Here is a 19,286-nt window from a genome sequence, read left to right on the forward strand (position 1 = left end):
AAAGTAATGCAAAGAAACTGAAGAAACAGCAATGAAATGAAAAACCAGAGATAAATCGAGGGAAAAGCCCTGCCAGAAGCATGAGCTTAAAAACATGCAAGAGTGAGAATGCTGAACAAATGAGAGCGTTGTCTGCAAAGCAAACGCTTCTACAAAACGGCCAATGTAACTTGTCTGCCTGTGCTCAGGTATCACTTCAGGCAACAGAGAGATGAATCATCTCCAACACATAGAATGTTAGATCTCACTCTGCAAAAGGAGAGCAGATAAATTGAAGAAAGTAAAGACTGTAAAAAACAATCATTAGACCTAGAATAATAGATGTTGAAAAATATTAAAAGTTTAGTCTCATTAGTAGCTTGTAAGAATGCAGAAAGAGAGAATATGTGATCGTCTCACAGAAATACACACCAAGGCAAAAACTGTTGCAGTAGAGTAAGAAAACTTTTGTGATGTTATAGTACATTGGGCAATGGAAAAATTGCCCAAGAAAATTACTAGAAGATCAGTTGCAGAGCCTTAACTGGGCAAAACAAACAAACACCTACAAATGAACAAAGGACAAATCTGAGCTATAGGGAAAGCATAATAGATCTTTTAAAAAAAGGTAACACTGAATTTTTGCTTTCTTAAGATACAGTTGTGGCCAGATAAGACAGAAAATCATTTCACTATCACAAGAGCAACTGCAGACATGGTCCAAGGAACTACATATGGTGGGAAAAGATTACAATGTTCCAATGAAAATACCCCCATTCTCCCCCCCCCGTTGGCCACCCACTAGTCATTGCACCCCCACCTCCAGACACACCAGCATTTATGTGACCATATGATTAACTGGGCTGGAGAACAGACATGGTTGGAAACTAACTTGCTAAAAGAGAGTCCTACTTTTCATCTGGATAAGCTCCCTGGCCTGGGTCAGTAAACAGCAGTGCCAAGACCCTTGCCAGCAACAAAGGAAAGAGGAATGACAGGTATGGAAATGTATAGTTCGAGGCTGTGGGGACAGGTTCTATCTACAGCAGTGCCAGCCGAAAGTCTTTGTGGACCCACCCCTTGAATGATGTGATCAGGAACCAAGACCTGAAAGATGCAATCAGAAAAGGACACCTAATACTAAGGAAGGAAAACTGTGAATGAGTATGTCACTCCAAACAGAGACACAAGCAGCATCTATTGGAAACTGTACTTTTTAGCAACCTTCTCAAAACTCTACTTACTGTATTCGAGTTCTGTAAAACAGATACCTGAGTAAGAAAACCAACAGCAACTGTGATTTTATTTTAAACCACAAGCAAGATTCGATGCCATGAAGCCCTTTTTCTCCTCAGAGCTTGGCAGTACTATTTTCATACTGGTTTCCCACAGATGTTCTGTAATACACTAATATTAAAACACTTATCACAGTAATAACTTAAAATATTTCAAAGCCGTCAGTAAAATTAAGAAATCCAAAAGATGTAGCAGGAGCCAAGACAGTGGAGAAATTCCTAACACCCATTCTCATGCACACTAATTGCTCCCAAACTTACCTCCAAGAGGATACAAACAATGAGCTGGTAGTCCAGTTTAGATAGACTTTGTCACATGCTGGAGTTTGAGGGAACCGTCCAGACTGGGATTTAGGAAAACCCCATAACATGACTGCACCTACTGGCTGGCTGCCCTTCGCTCTGCCAACCCAAGTTCCAAAGAAAACCAGAGTCCCTCAGCACGCAACAACCCTAATAAACAAGCCCGTCTGTATTCATTACAGCACAATCCAGGTTCTTCTCTGTTGTGAGAGAAAGCTATCAAGACCAAAAGGCTTTAACTGCACAGGTAGTAGCGCAGCAGCTTCAACCCACCCCTAGCACTTGTTATATACCCAATCTGCTTTCCCCTTGGTTCTGTTCCTCTTGCTCCTCCCTGTTACTCTACGCCCTGCCCTACTGCCCACTTCCTTCTGTGGAAGATAATAAAACTTCTTGAATCTACAGAGACAGATGAACAGACAGGTGAACGAACGCTCCGCTCATTTTGCTCCACAGGTGAACGAACGCTCCACTCATATAGACAGTGGAATCAAATCCAGGGGAAGCCTGTCTCTTCTGAGTAATCGGAAACAAGAAAAAAAAGAAGAAACCAAAACCACAAAAACCCCAAACCCCACAAATCTTCTCTCCCACCCAGCCTCCTGCATTTGAAAAGTATTTTGCGTTGTTTATTTGTAGAGGATTCACAGAACTCAACTCATAATATTAGAAAGTAACATGAGGGTAACTTCAGGTTAAACAAAACAGAAAAAAATAATTGGTAGATTAGTTGTGATTGATTTGGGTTTTTTTTTCGGGGTTTTTTAGGGTTTTTTTGTGTTTGTGGGTTTTGGTTGTTTTTTTTTTTTTTACTTACACACGACCATTCACCATAAAGTACTTTAAAGTCCTTAAAATACGAAGTCCTTAAAATACGTAGAGTTACTCTCCTTTCCCCTTCTACAATAAAAGCCCCATCTTTAGCATCCCATGCAAGGAATTGTTTAAATGGAATTACTTGCATAAGATAAAAGATTACTTGGGAAAGCATTTTGTTTGGGTTTTGGTGGTTTGTTGCTATTGTTGGTTTTTTTTAATTTAAATTTAAATCCTTTCCAGAGGAATGCCACCAAAACTCAACTCTAACTTCAGAATAACTGATCTGGGAAAACAGTATTCCCTCATCTTTTGGTAAATACCCTGTAACAACCCACATGCCTTCTCACGGATGGGTCTTCCTGCGAGTTTTTTGTTTTGTTTTTCCCCAAAACATCTTCCATAATTTACATGAAAATTTATTACAGAGTACTAATCCTCCTCTCTACCCTCCCCAAGAACATCCGTAGGAACGGTAGGGAAACCTATTTTTTTCCATTAGAAGTGCCAGCAGTTTTTCAGCCTATGCGACAGGCGATCGAGCTCCCGAAGTCCCAGCGCAGCAGCCCCTTCCCGACAGGGGAAGCGGCCGGAGCCTCCATTGAGGATGTTACCACCGTTTCCTTTGTACACTTGTGCCTCCTCTGTCACACATGACCGGCTCCCAACCCCTCCTTTCACCCTCTCTCCTGCAGGCACCCGCGCCCCTCCACCCCGCGCGAAAGCAATCGTGAAATCGCGTGTCCTGACCTGAGCGAGTCAAGAGCGGCTGTTGTTCCGTAGGGGCAGCGTGGGCCGGCTTCAAATCCTCCCTCTGCTCCAGGACTTTCTGCCAAAAGACCAGATGAGGGCTGTTACGGCGCGCCTGCCTCTCGCTCCCGCCTGATCCCCACCCCCGAGCCCGCAGGGGCGGGAGCGGCGACTTGGACAGGGAGAGCGGGCGGGTCAGCCTCTCGTTCAGCATCGCCACCGCCAAGTCGGAGAGACAGAAGAAAGTTGCCGGGGAGCCGCGGCCGCCCTCGAGGCGGCTCCGGGGTGGGCCCTTGCTGCTCCCCCTTCCCCTGGTCCCGCAGCGGCGGGGACGGCGCGAACAATGCCGGGCCGGGTCGGGCGGTCCTGCCGGCCAGGGGGCCAGGGAGGGAACCGGCGCAGAGCAGGGGGCGGCCAGGGCCGGTGGGAGCGGAGGCACAAAGCGCACACTCACCTGAGGAGCACAGAGCGGCCGGCGGGACGGCGAGCCCGGGCGGCGGCGGCCGGGCAGGAGTTTGGGAGGAAAAGGGAGGGATTTTTATTTCCCCTAGAGTTGGGAAGCAGGAAGTGAGGAATGCAAGGAATGAGAGTTGGTATGAAATGAACGCGGCCGAGGGAGGGGACTGCCGGCTAACGCAGGGGCTGGGACGGGGACGGGGAGGGGACTGGCGGTGGAGCGGCGAGAGAAGGGCCGAGACGGAGTTGGGAACAAAACCCAGCAGGGCTGGGCGCTCACCGGCCGGGGGCCGTGCGTGACCGGGGCGGAGGGAACGCGGGCAAGGGCCGGAAGAGGGGGCCCGCGGGGGCGGAGGAAGGCCGCCCCGCACAGGGGTGAGCGGAGGAAGGGAGCAGGGAGGTGGCGGGAGCGCCGCGAGCGGCCGGGACGCCGCTGTCTCCAGGAATCGGCGTAGCGGCGAGGGCGGGCACGGCGCCCGGGCGGTGAAGAAGTTAAGTCGGCGGCCGGGACGGGCCGGCCTCAGCCGGGGGAAGAGCCCTGGAAGCGCCGGCGCTTGGCTGCTGCTTTCCCAGGGGCGGGGCTGCGGGATTCGGCGGCGGCCCAGCAGCCGCCCACTCCGGCCGCCGGGGCCAAGCGCGGGTGAAGGGGGCTCCGCTCCCGGGCACGCATCCCCGCCCAGGGGCGCGGCTTCCCCGGCTAGCCCCTTCGAGCCAGGGAGGGCCCGCGGACAGCACTTCGAAGCCGCTTAGGGATGGGATGCGATTCCCACCCAGCATAGCTGAGCCACTGCAAAACAAAACACCACCACAGACGTGGTTCTAACAGTCCAAGCGTCCCGAGAGCACCCCAGAAAGTAAACGACTCATCCCATAGCAAAGAGGTGGCTTTTCTCGGTCTCACGATGAAGCTGCTCTTTTCCGATCCATTCACAGGAATGCCAACACGCTGTGCTAGAAAATGCTGATAGAAGAGTGAGAGCTGCACTAAGGTTGGAAAGCCACATCCCAAAACAAAAGCTGTAGTAAAACAAGTTTAGTAAATGTAACTACATCCTATTAGCTTTCTGGGCAGTGCAGCTACATCAGCAAAATAAACTTTTTCATGTCTCCACTAGGTGACTTTATCTCAGGTGCCTGGCATGCACATATCTGCCTGTGGTACAGTTATAACACAGATGGCTTTGTTTAAAACTTCAATATATTGAAGAAATGGGTTAAAAAAAAAATCTCAGCTTTTGGTAAGAACCCTAAGCTAAAAATTTCATAACTTTCTCAAGTTGTAGAGAAAAGACTGAAAACAGGACCGAAGGCCTCAGAAACCAGATGGCAAGACCCATCAAATTCATAAGCTTAGTCTTGGGATGTGGAAGGCCAACTCCAACTTTTTTTTCTTTTTTTCTTTTTTCTTTTTTTTTTTAAGGTTGGCAGTACTGAAGATAACTGATACTGGTAATTCTTTTTAATATGCCTACTTTTCTTTGTAAGGCAATGCAGCAATAATTTTATTTTATGAATACTTAAGAAAAAAAGTTTTCTGGTACAACTGTAGAAATTGAGAGTATATACAATATAAATAAGATGAAGTTACAAAATTCAATCATTTTGTGGGTTTTTTGTTGTATAAAGCTCTGTAATAATCTCACTGTTTCTACTAAGCCATATTTAAAAACATGTACTTTAATTAAAAACAAATATGTATGAAAGGTAGCTCACTTATCACATCTGTTCACTGAGAATTCTAGGCCAATCTCATGATTATGTGACTAACGTATTGTTTTGCTCCCGTTTCCCTGCAGAATCAACATAGCTCAAAGAAAAGGAATTGAAACCTATTCCTTCCTGTGAATCATCATACAAATTGTTTGCAGGACTCCAGTCAATTGCAGATGTAAACCTACACAAAAGAATAGAGGTTTTTGGGGGTGTGGGTTTTTTTCTTTCTTTCTTTACTGGTAGTAATGTGGAAGAGAACTGTTCAGTTTAGAACAGAAAGCAGAGGGAGCTGAGCAAGCTGATCAGACCCCAAGCCTATATGTACACTATCTGAATGATTTTGATATGCAGCTTTTAAAATAAAGTAATTTTTCACAGTAAATAGTATTACTTTCCCTTTAATAATTAAAGGGCTCAATTCAATTAAGCATTTAAAAAATCAATCTTTTGTTTTCTTCATAATTTTAAGCTGTTTCATTGCAGACTGTGCAATGGTTTGCCTTGTTTGGAGATGTTAATTTAATCAAAGTAAAAGAACACAAATTCTATCCTCTAGAATACATTCACCTATTTATTTATTCTCCAAATTAAATGTTAAATTACCAGAGCAGGTTACAGTTATAATAGCCTTTACCTTAATGCGTTTTGGTGAAGTTAGTTTGCTTCTGGATTTTTCTCCCATTTCAGGACCAAAGAAGTGACCTCCAGCTTCCAGAGAGGAGAGAATAATTCCATATAGAACATGTTAAGGGTTAGAATGAGAAGACGAAAACTCTATAGACTGTACAGTTCAAGAGATACAAGAGTAACAGCGGGTACAGGGTCTCTGCCTTCTTTCATGGCAGGGCTTTCAATTCTTACCACTTCAGAGCTGTAGCAGGCTGTTTTACCTGTTGGTAAGGAAGCCCTTACACCAGCGTGGCTTTTCTACTCATCTTCATAATTATATGCTGGGCCAAATCTCTTGGCCCTAGGATACCTTAAGTGTCTTTCGTAGTTATGGGTTTTGGCTGTAGTAGTTCCAAACTGCAGTTTATGTATAACAATATGACACCGTGGCACAGAAGATGAACGTTCCTGAGCCTGTCAAAGAAGGAATCTGTCCATAGTTGAGTTTCACAAGACTTCACACAAACTCTTAGCTCTTGACCTCTAAGTCATGGGGAAGGCTTTGCTCATCTTCTATACCAAGAACAGGAAACCTAATTTAATGTCAACTGAGAGATTTACAGAGCTGTTAACATCAGCAAGTACATAAAGTATAATACACTAAGTAAACTATAACATAATTATGCCAACAGTAGCAGCAAAACTTCAAGAGTGTGACTGACCCCTAAAAGTAAGAAATTATTCACTTTTATGTTTGTGAGCCAAGGAGCTTATAGCAGTCTAGGAGCTGGTTTAGTCTGCTAGACCTGCCTTTAGGATTCATATTTAATAGTTTAATATGCTTCCTTCCTTGTTTTAAGATCTCTTTGGTATTTCAAGAATGCTACATTTGCATGTATGCAACTAATATTACTGTACTAAGAACAAATGCCCAGTACTATTTCCTGCTCAATTTTCTCTCCCAACTAAATATAATTTGGCTCAGAAGGAAATAGTGGGTAGAGAAGAATAGGGCCTACACATTGAGAGCTGTGTCAGTTTCTGATTATCAGAACCACTGTATCTCTTTCACTGAGATTCACACATCTCCCAGTGGAAACAAGAAAAAATAACCACTTCAACTTGGTGTTCATTCTGCCTAGCCTTGTATTATTTCAGTTCTTGGTTCAGAAATCTATGGTATTGTACTTCAACAGTAGAACGGGTTCAGATGGAGAGTATGAAAATGCATAAAGAAGCCCTAACTTTTGAGATGCTGGGAGAAACATTAAAAACACGGGGCAGAGAAGTGTACCAAGCTTAAAGAGAGAATCAAATGGAAACCAAAAATTACACAGGAAGACCTGCTGACTGGGGGGAAGTGTATTAGAGAGACTAACCTTACATTTATTCCCAGACTTCTAAGTGTATGAAAAAAACACCACAAAGGAAGAGAACTGAGAATTACAAAGGAAAAAGGGGAGTAAGAAGAGAGATAAGATACAAGAAGGCAGGAAGAAACTGAGGTAGTATCTAGTACAGGAGGAACAAAGAACACCCACAAGTGACAGCAAAATCCTACAAAAACTCATTTAGGATTTTTTCAATATATAAATTAGTTTATTTTCATTTAGATATAAAAGTTATAAATACAATTAATGTAAAACAGTAACCTATAAGAAAGCACTGAATCAGTTCATCTGTCTGCATAATTTGACTGAAACCCAGAAGCCCTGACCCTGCTAGGATCATTTGATGTCAACAAACAGAGCCACTGCTGACAAGCCTAACTGAAAGGGTGAGTAAAGGGATGCCACTGTGGCCTTCTGAGCACAGAGAAAATCAGCTTGAATTGGAAATTAGCACTGTACCTTCAGTCACCCCAAAATAACATAAGGCAGTTTCTTTCACACAGTCCTAGTCAGAAAAATAATCAAACAGGTAACAAACTGACTTAATTTTTCTGGATGGGTAGAGGGAATGCAGAGCAATCAGTCAAGAACTCAGAAGAGCACAACTGGAAAACACGTCCAGGTCTTGTTCCCAGCCTGATGACCAGGAAATACATGAAGGCACAAAAGAGATCCATGATTCAAGTTCTCTTTGGGACTTCTCTGCTGATGAGATCATCTCAAGACAACGGCTCACCAGCTAATGCGGAATGAGCATCTGAGAGATATGTGAGCTGGAGTTCTCAGCATCAATTAATAATTTACAGTTAAAAATAGTGTTTACACATGATTACCACCATTTTTTTTCCTGGTAGTATCAGAAAATGTCTTCACAAAGCTTCATTATTTTGAAAGAGCAAGTGATATCTACCACTGCTAAGACTCCAGAGACAAAATCCAATAAATCTGTCTCTTTGGAGCTTGAAACATAGTTTGCCAACAATGACAATATCCAAAGCCAGAGAACACCTTCTCTCAATAGAGGGATGGAGTTTTCCAGGATCATCATGAATATGCATAACAGCCACGAAACAGGCAATACTGTTCTCTGCTTTAGTACACAGCACATGTGTACACTATGAGACTTACATGTCACAGTGTGCAGCAATTCACTCTAATGAATCAAGGCCATATGAATCAAGAAGTATTCCATGCTGTGACCTACAGTCTCCATATTGTACATCCAGCATTAAAAATGGAACACTGGAAGGACACATTGCAAAGCCCCATAATACATTTATTAATTTTTTTTAACTAACTGATGCCTTTGAAAACATCTGTAATCTCCTTTTGAGGTAACTCCTTCTCATAGTCAGGTTAAAATTACTTACATAAATCCACTTTAATATGTCATGACTTGAGATAATCCCACATTAAAAAAAAAGGAAATCAGTCACTAACTTGTTCTTAAAAATGTAGCAAATTTTGCAAACAAGGGACAAATTAAAAATATTTCTGATCAGCTTACAGTTTAGATTCAATCAATCAGAACACTGCTTTTCAGGAATAGTACTGTATGTTGTTACAATACTACCTTCTGCCAAATTCAGTCAGATTCTATCATCTATTCAGCCTCATTTTTCACATGGTTAAGAATAACAGAAACAGCAATGGATATAATATCACCAACTAAAAAAGGAGCATTTGAGATCTGATTGTTCTTTATTAGGTAAAAAGACTGTCAGGGGATAAAGAGCACTTAGAATAATGAAAGGGAACTGGACTACCAGCCTTAACAGAGATTCATCCCACAGAGTAAGAGAAAAGTGTTTTATTAGAGCCAATGTCTCATTCCAGCTCTGTATTTGTTGAACACTACCTATGGGTGCACAGAGCCCTAACCTGAATCCTTCTGTGTCCGACTGTTGTAACAGACAGCAAAATGCTACACAGGGCAAAGCAGAACATATGCCAGCAACTGTCCTCCTTTTTTCTAAATTCATCTGGTCAGGAACTCAAAGAGTTCCTGATCGGATCGGTAGCATCATCTCCAGGGGCACTGTGGAAGTTCCAAGGTAGACAAACACTAAACTATTATTTTTCTAATCCTAGCTGCAAGCGGTTCCAATCAGTGGGCTAAATTCCTTAGCCCGCTTTCATGCAGCATCTGTTACAAGGATTCTGAAAGCAGAATCATCACTGATGATAAAAGTATCACCCATAGTTCTTGTTCTTCCACCATGCATAACAGAGACTGGTCAGTCTTGGGACTATCTCCTAAAATGGTCTACTGCCAACTACCATAATGCTCTGAGGCCTGGTATTTGTTTTCTAGTAAGCCTGCGGAAGTCTGTCCTCCAGTTCCCTTCCATCCCCAATGTGCTTTCCATTACTCCACCTGGAACTCTTACAATAAAATGCAGGGATGAGAACAAATTCCATGTTTCAAGTCTGTTGTGTGTCATTCACAGGCCAATTTACTATCAAAGCTGGAGAGTCCAATAGCAAAGGCCTGAAGAGCACAGAGAGGATAATTGTAGTCCAGAGTGAACACATCTTCTGCTACACGACCAAACTGCATCACAATGTAGTCAGCTGGGGAGAAAAGAAAGTTACAGAGATGAACAATTTCACAATGAAGCAAATTAAAAAAAAACAACCACCACAAACAAAAAACTACACATCTGGCAGTCCCAAATATATTTGGTTGGTGTATCCATTCTTTTTCACCAGAGTGGTCTTGAAATCTGTTCTCTAGAGTGACTGTTATCCTGGAGATTACCTTTCTTCTCAGAACCAAAGCTCAAACCACTCTTTTGCTGGGCTGAAGGCACTGTATTAATCATTTTCCCTCCCTTCAGGAAGCTTGCATTTGCCCCCTCTTTTGCTGCAGCTATGGACAGCAGTCTCTGCACCCACCCCAGAAAAAGGGAGGCCTCATGTAATTTTCTTGACAGCTAAGTCCCCAGTAATCCTGAGCTGAATTCCTCCACCCAGTCTCCCTTCTCCAGGAAGGTTTCCTCCCAAACCTCATTAAATAAAAATTAGGTTCTCCCTGTTTGAATAAGACCCACACACTCTCCACCAGACTCTTACGGTCATTGTCATGGACGATCTGGAAGTTCTTCACCGAGGCCTGAGTGACTCTCCCATGGAAGTTCAAAACATAGGATTGAGTATCATCGTTCCAGACTGGAGCCTTGTTGTGCAACTCAATGAGGTTTTCAAAATTTTTGTTTTGCCATTTTGACAGGAGACTCTCACGTTCCTGTTCAGAAGAAATACATTTATCGGATTTAGAATGGCTCCGCTTTTGAGTGCTGCCTCTCTCATGTGTGTATACTCTGTCACTTGAAGGTCATTCCTGCTTAATGAAAAACAATGACAGAACTTAAACTCATTCGTACTGAAAATTTCCTGCAAGTACCAGGAAGACATTTTCATGGATTCCCAGTCCAAGCATTTGTTTCCACTCACTAAGTTATTACGATATTTCTACCCAAAACAAGAAAAAAAGATTGAGAGAGAAGGAAGTGTGTGTACATGAAAGGGAGCAATTCACAGGCTACAGATGACTGCCATCCTGCTGGCAGGAATCCTTTCTGAGTCTCATAAGCTTTCTCTGCTCCTGTTGGATCCAACTTCCTTTTCTAACATTCTAAACTCGGAAACAAAAGAAAATAATCTTCAATCAACTACATAGTGCCAGGCCCTGGGGTGCTTCAGTAGAAAGTCCAAAGGCTGCAGTGGGCTCTAAAGTATGCCTTAAGTACACTAAATGTCATCCTAGAGAAATAAAACCAAAAAGTACAAAAAGGAGGTAAACCAGCACATTAAATTTGACAAACAGAATAAATGACAAGGAGCTGCAAATAGTAGTGAGTGAAACATATGACATATGATTTAAAAGTTCTGCAACAAATAAAATCCAAACTGAAATAATATAGGCTGAAGCTCCCAAGAAAAAGAATCCAAGCTGAAGTTATTTAATAGGAAAAAATGATCAGAAAACAACCTGTGGTGGAGGTCTGACTATTATGGCTATAGTAACTGTTTTAGTATTGTATACAGATATGATAATGGATTTTTGAGGATAACCTAAATAAAACTTACTGTTCAGTTTAAACTATTTACTTTATATCTTTATTTTTATTTACTTTGTTAAAGATGCAAAAAGAATGAGAATTGGCACCAACAAAGTGCATTTTGATGCCATTTTTTCTCCTTTAAAGTGGGGGCAATATTGCTTAAATGGACGCATCACACTAGCGAGAAGGAAGTCAAAAACAGAGTGAAACCCCTACACTTGAAAGCTTTGCCAACTTTTCAGAACAGCTTTGTGTTTCAGCCTTGTCCACTGTCAGTACGCTTGCCTGCTAGCAAAACAGTTGGGAAAATAGGGGAGAAAAATAAAGGCAGGACCATGGAATCATTACTGTATCAACAGAGGAAATGGCAATACCAACTGAAAGATGACCACGACCAGTAAATGACCACCTCCAGACACAATTTTCCTGCCCATTCAACAAAATTAAACCTCTCTTCTAGGCTCGCATAACTCTAAATTTCCACTCTTGAAGGGTTTTTTCTCTGACCTCAACGAATACTCCCTTGTCCTACTTATATCTACTCACAACATGGCTGTAAATACTATTTTCTAGCTTAAAACACTGACCATGTCTTTCTGTTGGCACTTGTCCTTTCTGGTTTTGGTCTTCTATCACATTAAACATAAAACCCACATTAAGGGAACTGAACGATTTTCATTATGCACATTAATCATAGAACCATACAATCATTCAGGTTGGAAAAGACCTTCAAGACCATCAAGTCCAACCATCAACCCTCCTTTACCAAATACACCTCTAGACTACCTCGCCAAGCACCACATCTAAACAACCTTTAAACACATTAAGGGATGGTGACTCAACCACCTCCCTGGGTGGTTCTATCTTCAGATACAGTTCTGTAAGCTTTTAGCTGTAACATCCCCCATATGTATGAGAAATCCTCACTAAGTAGTCACCACAAAACTCCATCCTTTTTATCATCTCCTTTTCTCCTTATCTCATTTTCTCCTTAAAGAATCCTCCTCTTCTATGATTCCTATAAAAAAACTGACAACGTTCTGATCAAAAATGTATTTACTCTCTTGCTATTACACCAGAATACCACCTTATCTATTTATTATCTATCTGGTTTAATTCACATACTGGCTAGGAATGTAAGCTCCTGGGAGAAGCAAGTTTATTCTCTGTTCATCCAACTCAGCATAACAGGGTACCACCCATGAAAAGGAGTTGTACGTGCAACAGCAACATCACTAGCCGTTGCAATAGCTAAGTAATGTTTAGGCTGATCGAAGGACAAGTTAGGATACAATCACTATTCAGAAGGCTATGAATTAAGTAAAAGGCAAGAACAATTTAATCAACAATTTTAGGCTACATTGTATTTACTCTCCATCAGACTTGCTGAAGCCCTGTGTCTTAACTACCCTGCTCTAAAAACCAAGATTGTCAGTAACACCCAGACCTCTACAAGAAAGTTTTAACCTCTTCCTCCAACCTGAAACATGACCAAACTCCACAACTCACATTTCGTGGACGGATTGGAATTCGCTGATGATTCATATTCATTCCTGGAATGATCACAGACATTTTTCTAGGACCCTTGAATCCTAACACATTGGTTTCCTGAAAGACAAAGACATTATTTTCAGTAAATGAGATACTTCATGTCAAAGAAAGACAGCAAAACTGAACTTGAATCCACATTTATGTTGGTTTTTAGAGATTCGCTAGCTACAACTGTAGTAGCAGTGTTTTAATCACTGAGAATAGCTTTCCCATTTTCAGAACTGCATTAAAAGACATACACAGTATTTATTACTTGATTTAGAGCACATCTGTTATTGTAATTAAACATTTATAATGAAGTGAGACAAGTACAATTTTCAGGCATAAGTTTTTGCATCTGAGGCAAAAACATGCTAAAATCTTGCTAGTGAACAAGCCTTAAGTATGATAAAAGGCAAATATCTTTGACCTGAGTCTATGTTATCTGTATATCACCATTTAGCCTAAAATGTTCCTGAAGAATGAATGACATTCTTCTTTAGGTACTGTTATTTGTGTTTAAGAGCATACCTAGAATTTTCTCTCAAATCATGCTCTTTTATGCATGATTAAGAACAGATCCAGAAGGCAAAGTATTCAACATCCGTCCGAGCTTCAACCTTAAGACAACCAGATTTTTCTAGAGTACTGCAGGAGACTGCTCCAAGTGGATTGAGTATAAAATGGAAAGGAAAAGTCTTGGCATTCTCAAACTGTCCATTTAATAACGTCAACCAAAATCCAAAGGTCTATTTAAAGTGTCCCGTAACAACAACAGTTTCCAAAGACCAATTAAAAAGCCAGAATCTTTTAGAGGTACTGAATTGATTGATAGAAGTGATGCAGCTTCTAACATGCTAGTGCATTTTGCACACACAGAACAAAGGTCTTTGGAGTTCCAACCTCTATTATTTCACTTCAGAAAATCTAGGAGCACATATGAGAATGTAGGTACTGATTTTATTCACATATAAACTTTATAAACTTCTTGTAGATAAAAGTTCAGAAATCCGAAAAGCTGACTTTATATTATCTGCTGTACTCATCTTAACACCTTGCTGTGTACAATTAGGTAAGGAACTGAAGAATACTATATACAAAGAAAATATCCAGTAATAATTCTGTAAACAGGCTAGTACTGGAATTATTACATCCATTTTTTTCCCAAGTGCCATTAAGATCAACAGCAAAAAAACCCACCAAGATCATGCTCCAGCAGGCTAATGTGCCTTTAAATTTCTGATGCTGTGCCTGTGATAAAAGTAAAAATCCTCCCACTTGACTGGCCATCATTTTGTAAAGAACTCAAATTTTACTCAATATGGAATATGAAACAATGTGATGTGAGGACATTAGCGTAGTTCTAGAGTGTCCACAAGTGCCTCCTCACACTGAAGCCTAGACCAGGGTTCTCCTCAAGACCAGAAGAAGAAAACATCTCTAGAACAGAGCTGGCAAATCACTATTTCCCCCGGAACCACATCCTTACCAACAAGCTGCTACTGAAATAATACCAGCCCCTTCCTGTACACCAAAATGCCTTTGGTTCTGCAAAAAACCAACTCTGCTTCACAGCGTACTTCCAATTCCTTTTTAGTGTCCACCAGATACCAGCTGGGCAGAGGCAGTGCATGCTGTGGCTGGCTCCATGTAAAGGATATGCCGACCGGCCACACACTGAACAACAGGCCAGGTAAGAAGGTCATCAGGATGTTAGTTTGGGTCTCTCTCCCTCTCTTAGTATTGATTTTTATTTTCATTGAACTTGTAAGAACTTATCTTTGAGGCCTCTGCCCTTTGTTTCATCTGGCTGAAATTGGCCAGTTGGTTCCACAGTTAAGTGGGACAGGCTGCCAGGCAGCATGATTTTGTAAGCCCAGTTTCCTCAGTAACCTGGCAATGAAAAAAGAAAGTGGCAAAAAGGGAGAGGCACTACTTACATAACAAATAGCTGCAAGCTCCTGTCTTGTATGAGCCTTTTCCACTAGATCTTGTGCCTTGAGTGGGCTAATTCCATTGTCATAGACAGCAAATCTAGTTCCCATGAGGTTTGACCTAATGTCAGGTTATGGAAAGACAGAGAAAAAAAGAGGCATCAGTAGAAAGTTTTGTCATCTTTTAAAGGTATTTGTACAGCACAGTAAAAACAGACACCTCCTGCCATCTGAATCTTCCTATTGCCAGCTCAGTAAGGAGCTTCCATGAAGCACCCGCAGTGAACCGAGCCTGTAACATTCTGGAAAAGCATCACACCAGAATTCCCTCTCTGAATTACCACGGTGAATGGTGAAGAGAGATTATATCAAGCAGGATGATGAGAGATCATTCTCTCTGAATTGATACCATATAATTGATACCATCTATTCATAACGCCAACTCAACTAAATTGAAAAATCCAATCTCTCTGTAGTTTTCACCTGTAGTTCTCACCTGAGTTTTCCAATGAAACTTTCCCCTTCCCGGGATAAATCAGTTGGGTCAATTGATATGAGGTAATTGGATGTTTTGCTCTTTTTTCGTTTTCTCCCTGCAAGAAGGAATGTCTGAAAATAGAAAACTTTGATCAAGACTGGAGCTTTGTAAGAATGCAGAGGCACTGTTAGTGCTATCCAGACTGTTATCTCTCCATTTCCCACATCAATTCCCCTTTCTGTTTTATGCTGTTATTACTCTCTCCACAATTTTGATCTCTTCCACAAGTGCACGCCCTGAAATCCTATTCCTCCAGTCAGCTCCCTCAGCAGTCTAGATTCAATGCAACTGTCCTTTCTAGTCTTCTTTTTTTCTGCAGCAGCTCAGTCTCCCTGCTCTTCTTTATCCTTGACATTTTTATAGTTTTTAAACTTCATCCTTCATTGTGTTATGGCTTTTAAACCTGCCAATTCCCTTCTTAGTGCCTTGGCCAAATATGAGCTGTCCTCATCTGCATGCTGGCTCTCAGCTTCTGGTTTCTTACTAGAAGCTCCCCCCTACATCAAAAATATTCTGTAGTAGGAGTACAATAACCAAGATACTGTGTCCTGCTTCCAATACCTTTCTGTTGTCATCTCTTTCCAGATGCATGTAATAAGTAGGGAAGAGGCCCCGGTCCATTCCCTTCTTATCTCTAGTGATTCGACATTTGACTGTAACACCACGGGGTGCAGGCCGTAATGCAAAATCCTCCAAGTTCTCTACTTCTCCCAGCTGTGCATCTGCCTGAGGGGATGGACTACAGGAAGCACCTGTTTCCTGCGGGAAGAACCACCATATTAGCAAATTAGTATCAGATCACAGGCTCTGGTATTCCCCAAGAAAAGAAAGGTCTGTTGAAACAGAAGATCTCATGTCCCTAAGATATTTGGGAAAGGAAAGTTAAACAAGAGACAACCTATGTTTCTCTGAAGAAAGTGGCTGAAAACTTTTACCCTGAGGAAAGACTAGCCCTCCAGGGGAGGGGAGAAAAAGTACCCATTAACCAGAGATAAGTGAATTGCTAGGAAGGGGAAAATAGGATGAGACACCGTAAATATCCTAAGTAACCAGCCTCTCTGCTTTTAGAGCTTCAAACACTCTGTGGGAAATAAAGCAGCATGATAAGCTGGACTGATGGATGCTGCAGTAAGGCAGGCTGGGATTTTTGTGACTGAAATGAGCACTGAGATTACGTTGGTTCTGCTACTGCAGAAACAGTAAGCTGAAGGTGGAACCATCACAACTAAATGCTGGAAGAAACTTAGAACAATGCGTACAATCAGGATGAAAGTTATGGTCACAAAAGAAACTGGAATTCTAATGGAAATCTGGTACAGGTCATTAAAGTAATTTTTTCTTAGAGGTAGCTGAATCCAGTGAATTGTAGAAGATTCCTCCCTTACTGGGCCTTGGAGATGAGGTTGCTGGTTTATCCCCATTCTGAGGTACAGCCAGGAGGAAGTCTAAGTGAATACAGAATCACGCACACACACTTGAAATTCACTGGTGGCTCTGACCGCTCCTCCCCTCCCACATCCCCCACCCCATATCTCCAGCAGCTGGCACCCATAGCCCAGTATCCCAAGTGGCTAACACCCAGACCTCTTGTACTACTCACCCACTACTGTAGCACAACATACACACAGTCACCTCACAACTATACTCGCACAGGTCTTTTGAATAGTATCATGGACTTTTAAGGCTGTCCAGCATCCATGCCCTTGATCTGGTCACTAGCTCAGCCCCTGGGTTTTCTCCTGATGCTGGTCTCTTCCAACTCACTGGCTAGTCCAGCGTATAGTTTGTCAGCATATGTATGTATCTATCTATCTCTCTCACACCCAAACACGCACACATGAGAACACATTCACATAGGAAATAGTTAGAAACTGCATTTTAGAAGATGGTAAGACATGCTACAGTAATCAGGCACAAGGCTTGGACAGACAAGCATACTGTCTTGCAGCTGTTTACATGCATCTGTGCCTTTTACCCCCTTTACTCCCTATTTTCCCATGCTTCTTACTTCCTGATCCACTTTGACCCCTTTCTTTTCCCTTCCCCTAAACACCGCATAAAAAGTTTTGTCCAATCCCAGAATTCTCTGTTCCATCCCAAAATTCTGTTCCCCCTCACATCCCACAATAAATGCCATAAACCTTCAGGCAATGATCCCTCTCAAGTTTACATGGCATTTCAGAGTTTCTCCGAGTCACCCTGGTGGATTTTACACCAGAGACAACGGCCTCATCTGGTTCCTTTGTGGGTCACAGGAGTAGTTGATTCATTGTGTTCCTATCTTCACTGATTATGCTACTTGGGTTCCTCCACCCACCATTGTTCCTTTGATCATTACCAAGTCTTTGTGTTTAACTCAACGGCCCTTCAGTCAGATAACCTGACAATCATGACATTCCTCTGCCTTCAGGGATTAATATGCTAGCTGCTGTAGTTGCAACTAATATATTGTAACCCAGTGCTCAAGGGGTTAATACTAAAATCAAGCATATGCCCAGCCCTTATCAGAAATTGATTTCAAGATACTTACTGCAGAAGATTTCTCGCTGGTTGCAGAACTAGGCCTCTCAGATTCAGGATGCGGTGAATGAGATGCTGGTCTCTTACTGGCTTCTTCCTCTTCTGTGTCCTCCTCATCAAAGTTCAAACTGCCTGAAATTCCTGTCAGAACACAGGATCAAGCAGGTAACCGTTGAAAGAAGGTGTCATGAGTTCGTGGCATCACTAATTCAGATATGACTCTCACATAGCTGTTCGCTCTTTTAAGTAATTTCTGTTGTTTCAACTGTCGATTTTCTTCATGTATTGCTTCCTGAGCCTTGTAATTCAAAGGTCCAGTGACATTTTGCAACTGTCACCATGCAGATGATTAAGCAGCTGTCACGCTTTCATTAATACATATTTTACATGATATTACAAAATATAGCATTGCTTAGTACATGCTGTCATTGAGTTAATTTTTACTATTTTCAGGCAACAAAGCCCTCCATATCTTAAGAACACAAAAAGGAAGTCCAGATCAATATGCTGACACCTATCCTGTAAGTTGGACTCTGTACAGTTTACAGCATCTACTATTTCCCCTTAGTCTTACCCACAGCAAAATGGAGTATGGTAATTTTTCAGCAAAAGCTCCGCCTATTCTTACATCAGTAGCAGCAACTCAGGTCTCATGAATACTACTAATGATTTGATTTTTAAAACAGAAGTGCAGACCGAGTAGTTCCACGACTTACTTATTTAATCTTAACCTAAGCACAGTTATGTAGCGATGACTGTGGGTATATAACTAAAATAACTCTGGATAAAGACATTTATAAAGAGCTTCCGTACACGTCACTGTATGGTGTTTGCTTCCACTTGAAACTGCATAATTTTGTTCTGTGATTCCATTCTTTAATTTGGCTGTGGAATGGAAAAGCACATAAAGCACTACAGAAAATGAACACAGCGTGCTAAGCTGAATTATTTTCTGAGGGCAAATAACAGTGCTCCAACATGGTATTGCATAGAAGGGGCACTGCTGGAAGTTCTTTGTCTCAGATGAAACAGAAAAATGTAGTCTTAACAACCTGTCAGTAAACGTCCCAAAGCACGTCTGGAAAAAGGAAAGGCGTTAACTCTACTACTCTGGCCAATTTCAAAATTCACTGTTTATATTATACCTCCACTCATTTCCCCTGAAGTTTCTGGATATTCTCTCCTGCTTCCTTTCCTAACTCTCATGTAATGTTGCTTTCCATAGGCAAGCAGCTGTTGCATCTGACAACTGAATGGAAGTATTCTTACACATAGTAGTACCTTAATACATAAAGTGTATTGGAAACATTCTGTGAGACAGGCCCTGCAAAACAAAAGCTGTGTACTATATTAAACACCAGCCATTATTTTGCTACAAAGTGCTT

The 19,286-nt window shown here is 41.8% G+C and overlaps 1 protein-coding gene across 1 annotated transcript in view; it reads right to left on the bottom strand.

Moving 5' to 3' along the window:
• Nucleotides 1-9,415: 9,415 nt before the first annotated feature.
• TULP3 (TUB like protein 3) overlaps nucleotides 9,416-19,286 on the bottom strand; it is a 31,847-nt gene continuing 21,976 nt past the window's right edge. The window contains exons 5-11 of the mRNA XM_086460826.1: nucleotides 17,912-18,042; nucleotides 15,943-16,140; nucleotides 15,340-15,452; nucleotides 14,850-14,964; nucleotides 12,889-12,987; nucleotides 10,388-10,559; nucleotides 9,416-9,886 (exon numbers count right to left, since the gene is read on the bottom strand). Of these exons, the coding sequence (XP_086316952.1) occupies nucleotides 9,753-9,886; nucleotides 10,388-10,559; nucleotides 12,889-12,987; nucleotides 14,850-14,964; nucleotides 15,340-15,452; nucleotides 15,943-16,140; nucleotides 17,912-18,042 (962 nt within the window). The 3' untranslated portion in view covers nucleotides 9,416-9,752. The remainder of the gene's footprint in view (nucleotides 9,887-10,387; nucleotides 10,560-12,888; nucleotides 12,988-14,849; nucleotides 14,965-15,339; nucleotides 15,453-15,942; nucleotides 16,141-17,911; nucleotides 18,043-19,286) is intronic.

The sequence above is a fragment of the Leptosomus discolor genome, chromosome 1 (assembly GCF_034619465.1).
Source record: "Leptosomus discolor isolate bLepDis1 chromosome 1, bLepDis1.hap2, whole genome shotgun sequence".
NCBI classification, from domain to species: domain Eukaryota; kingdom Metazoa; phylum Chordata; class Aves; order Leptosomiformes; family Leptosomidae; genus Leptosomus; species Leptosomus discolor.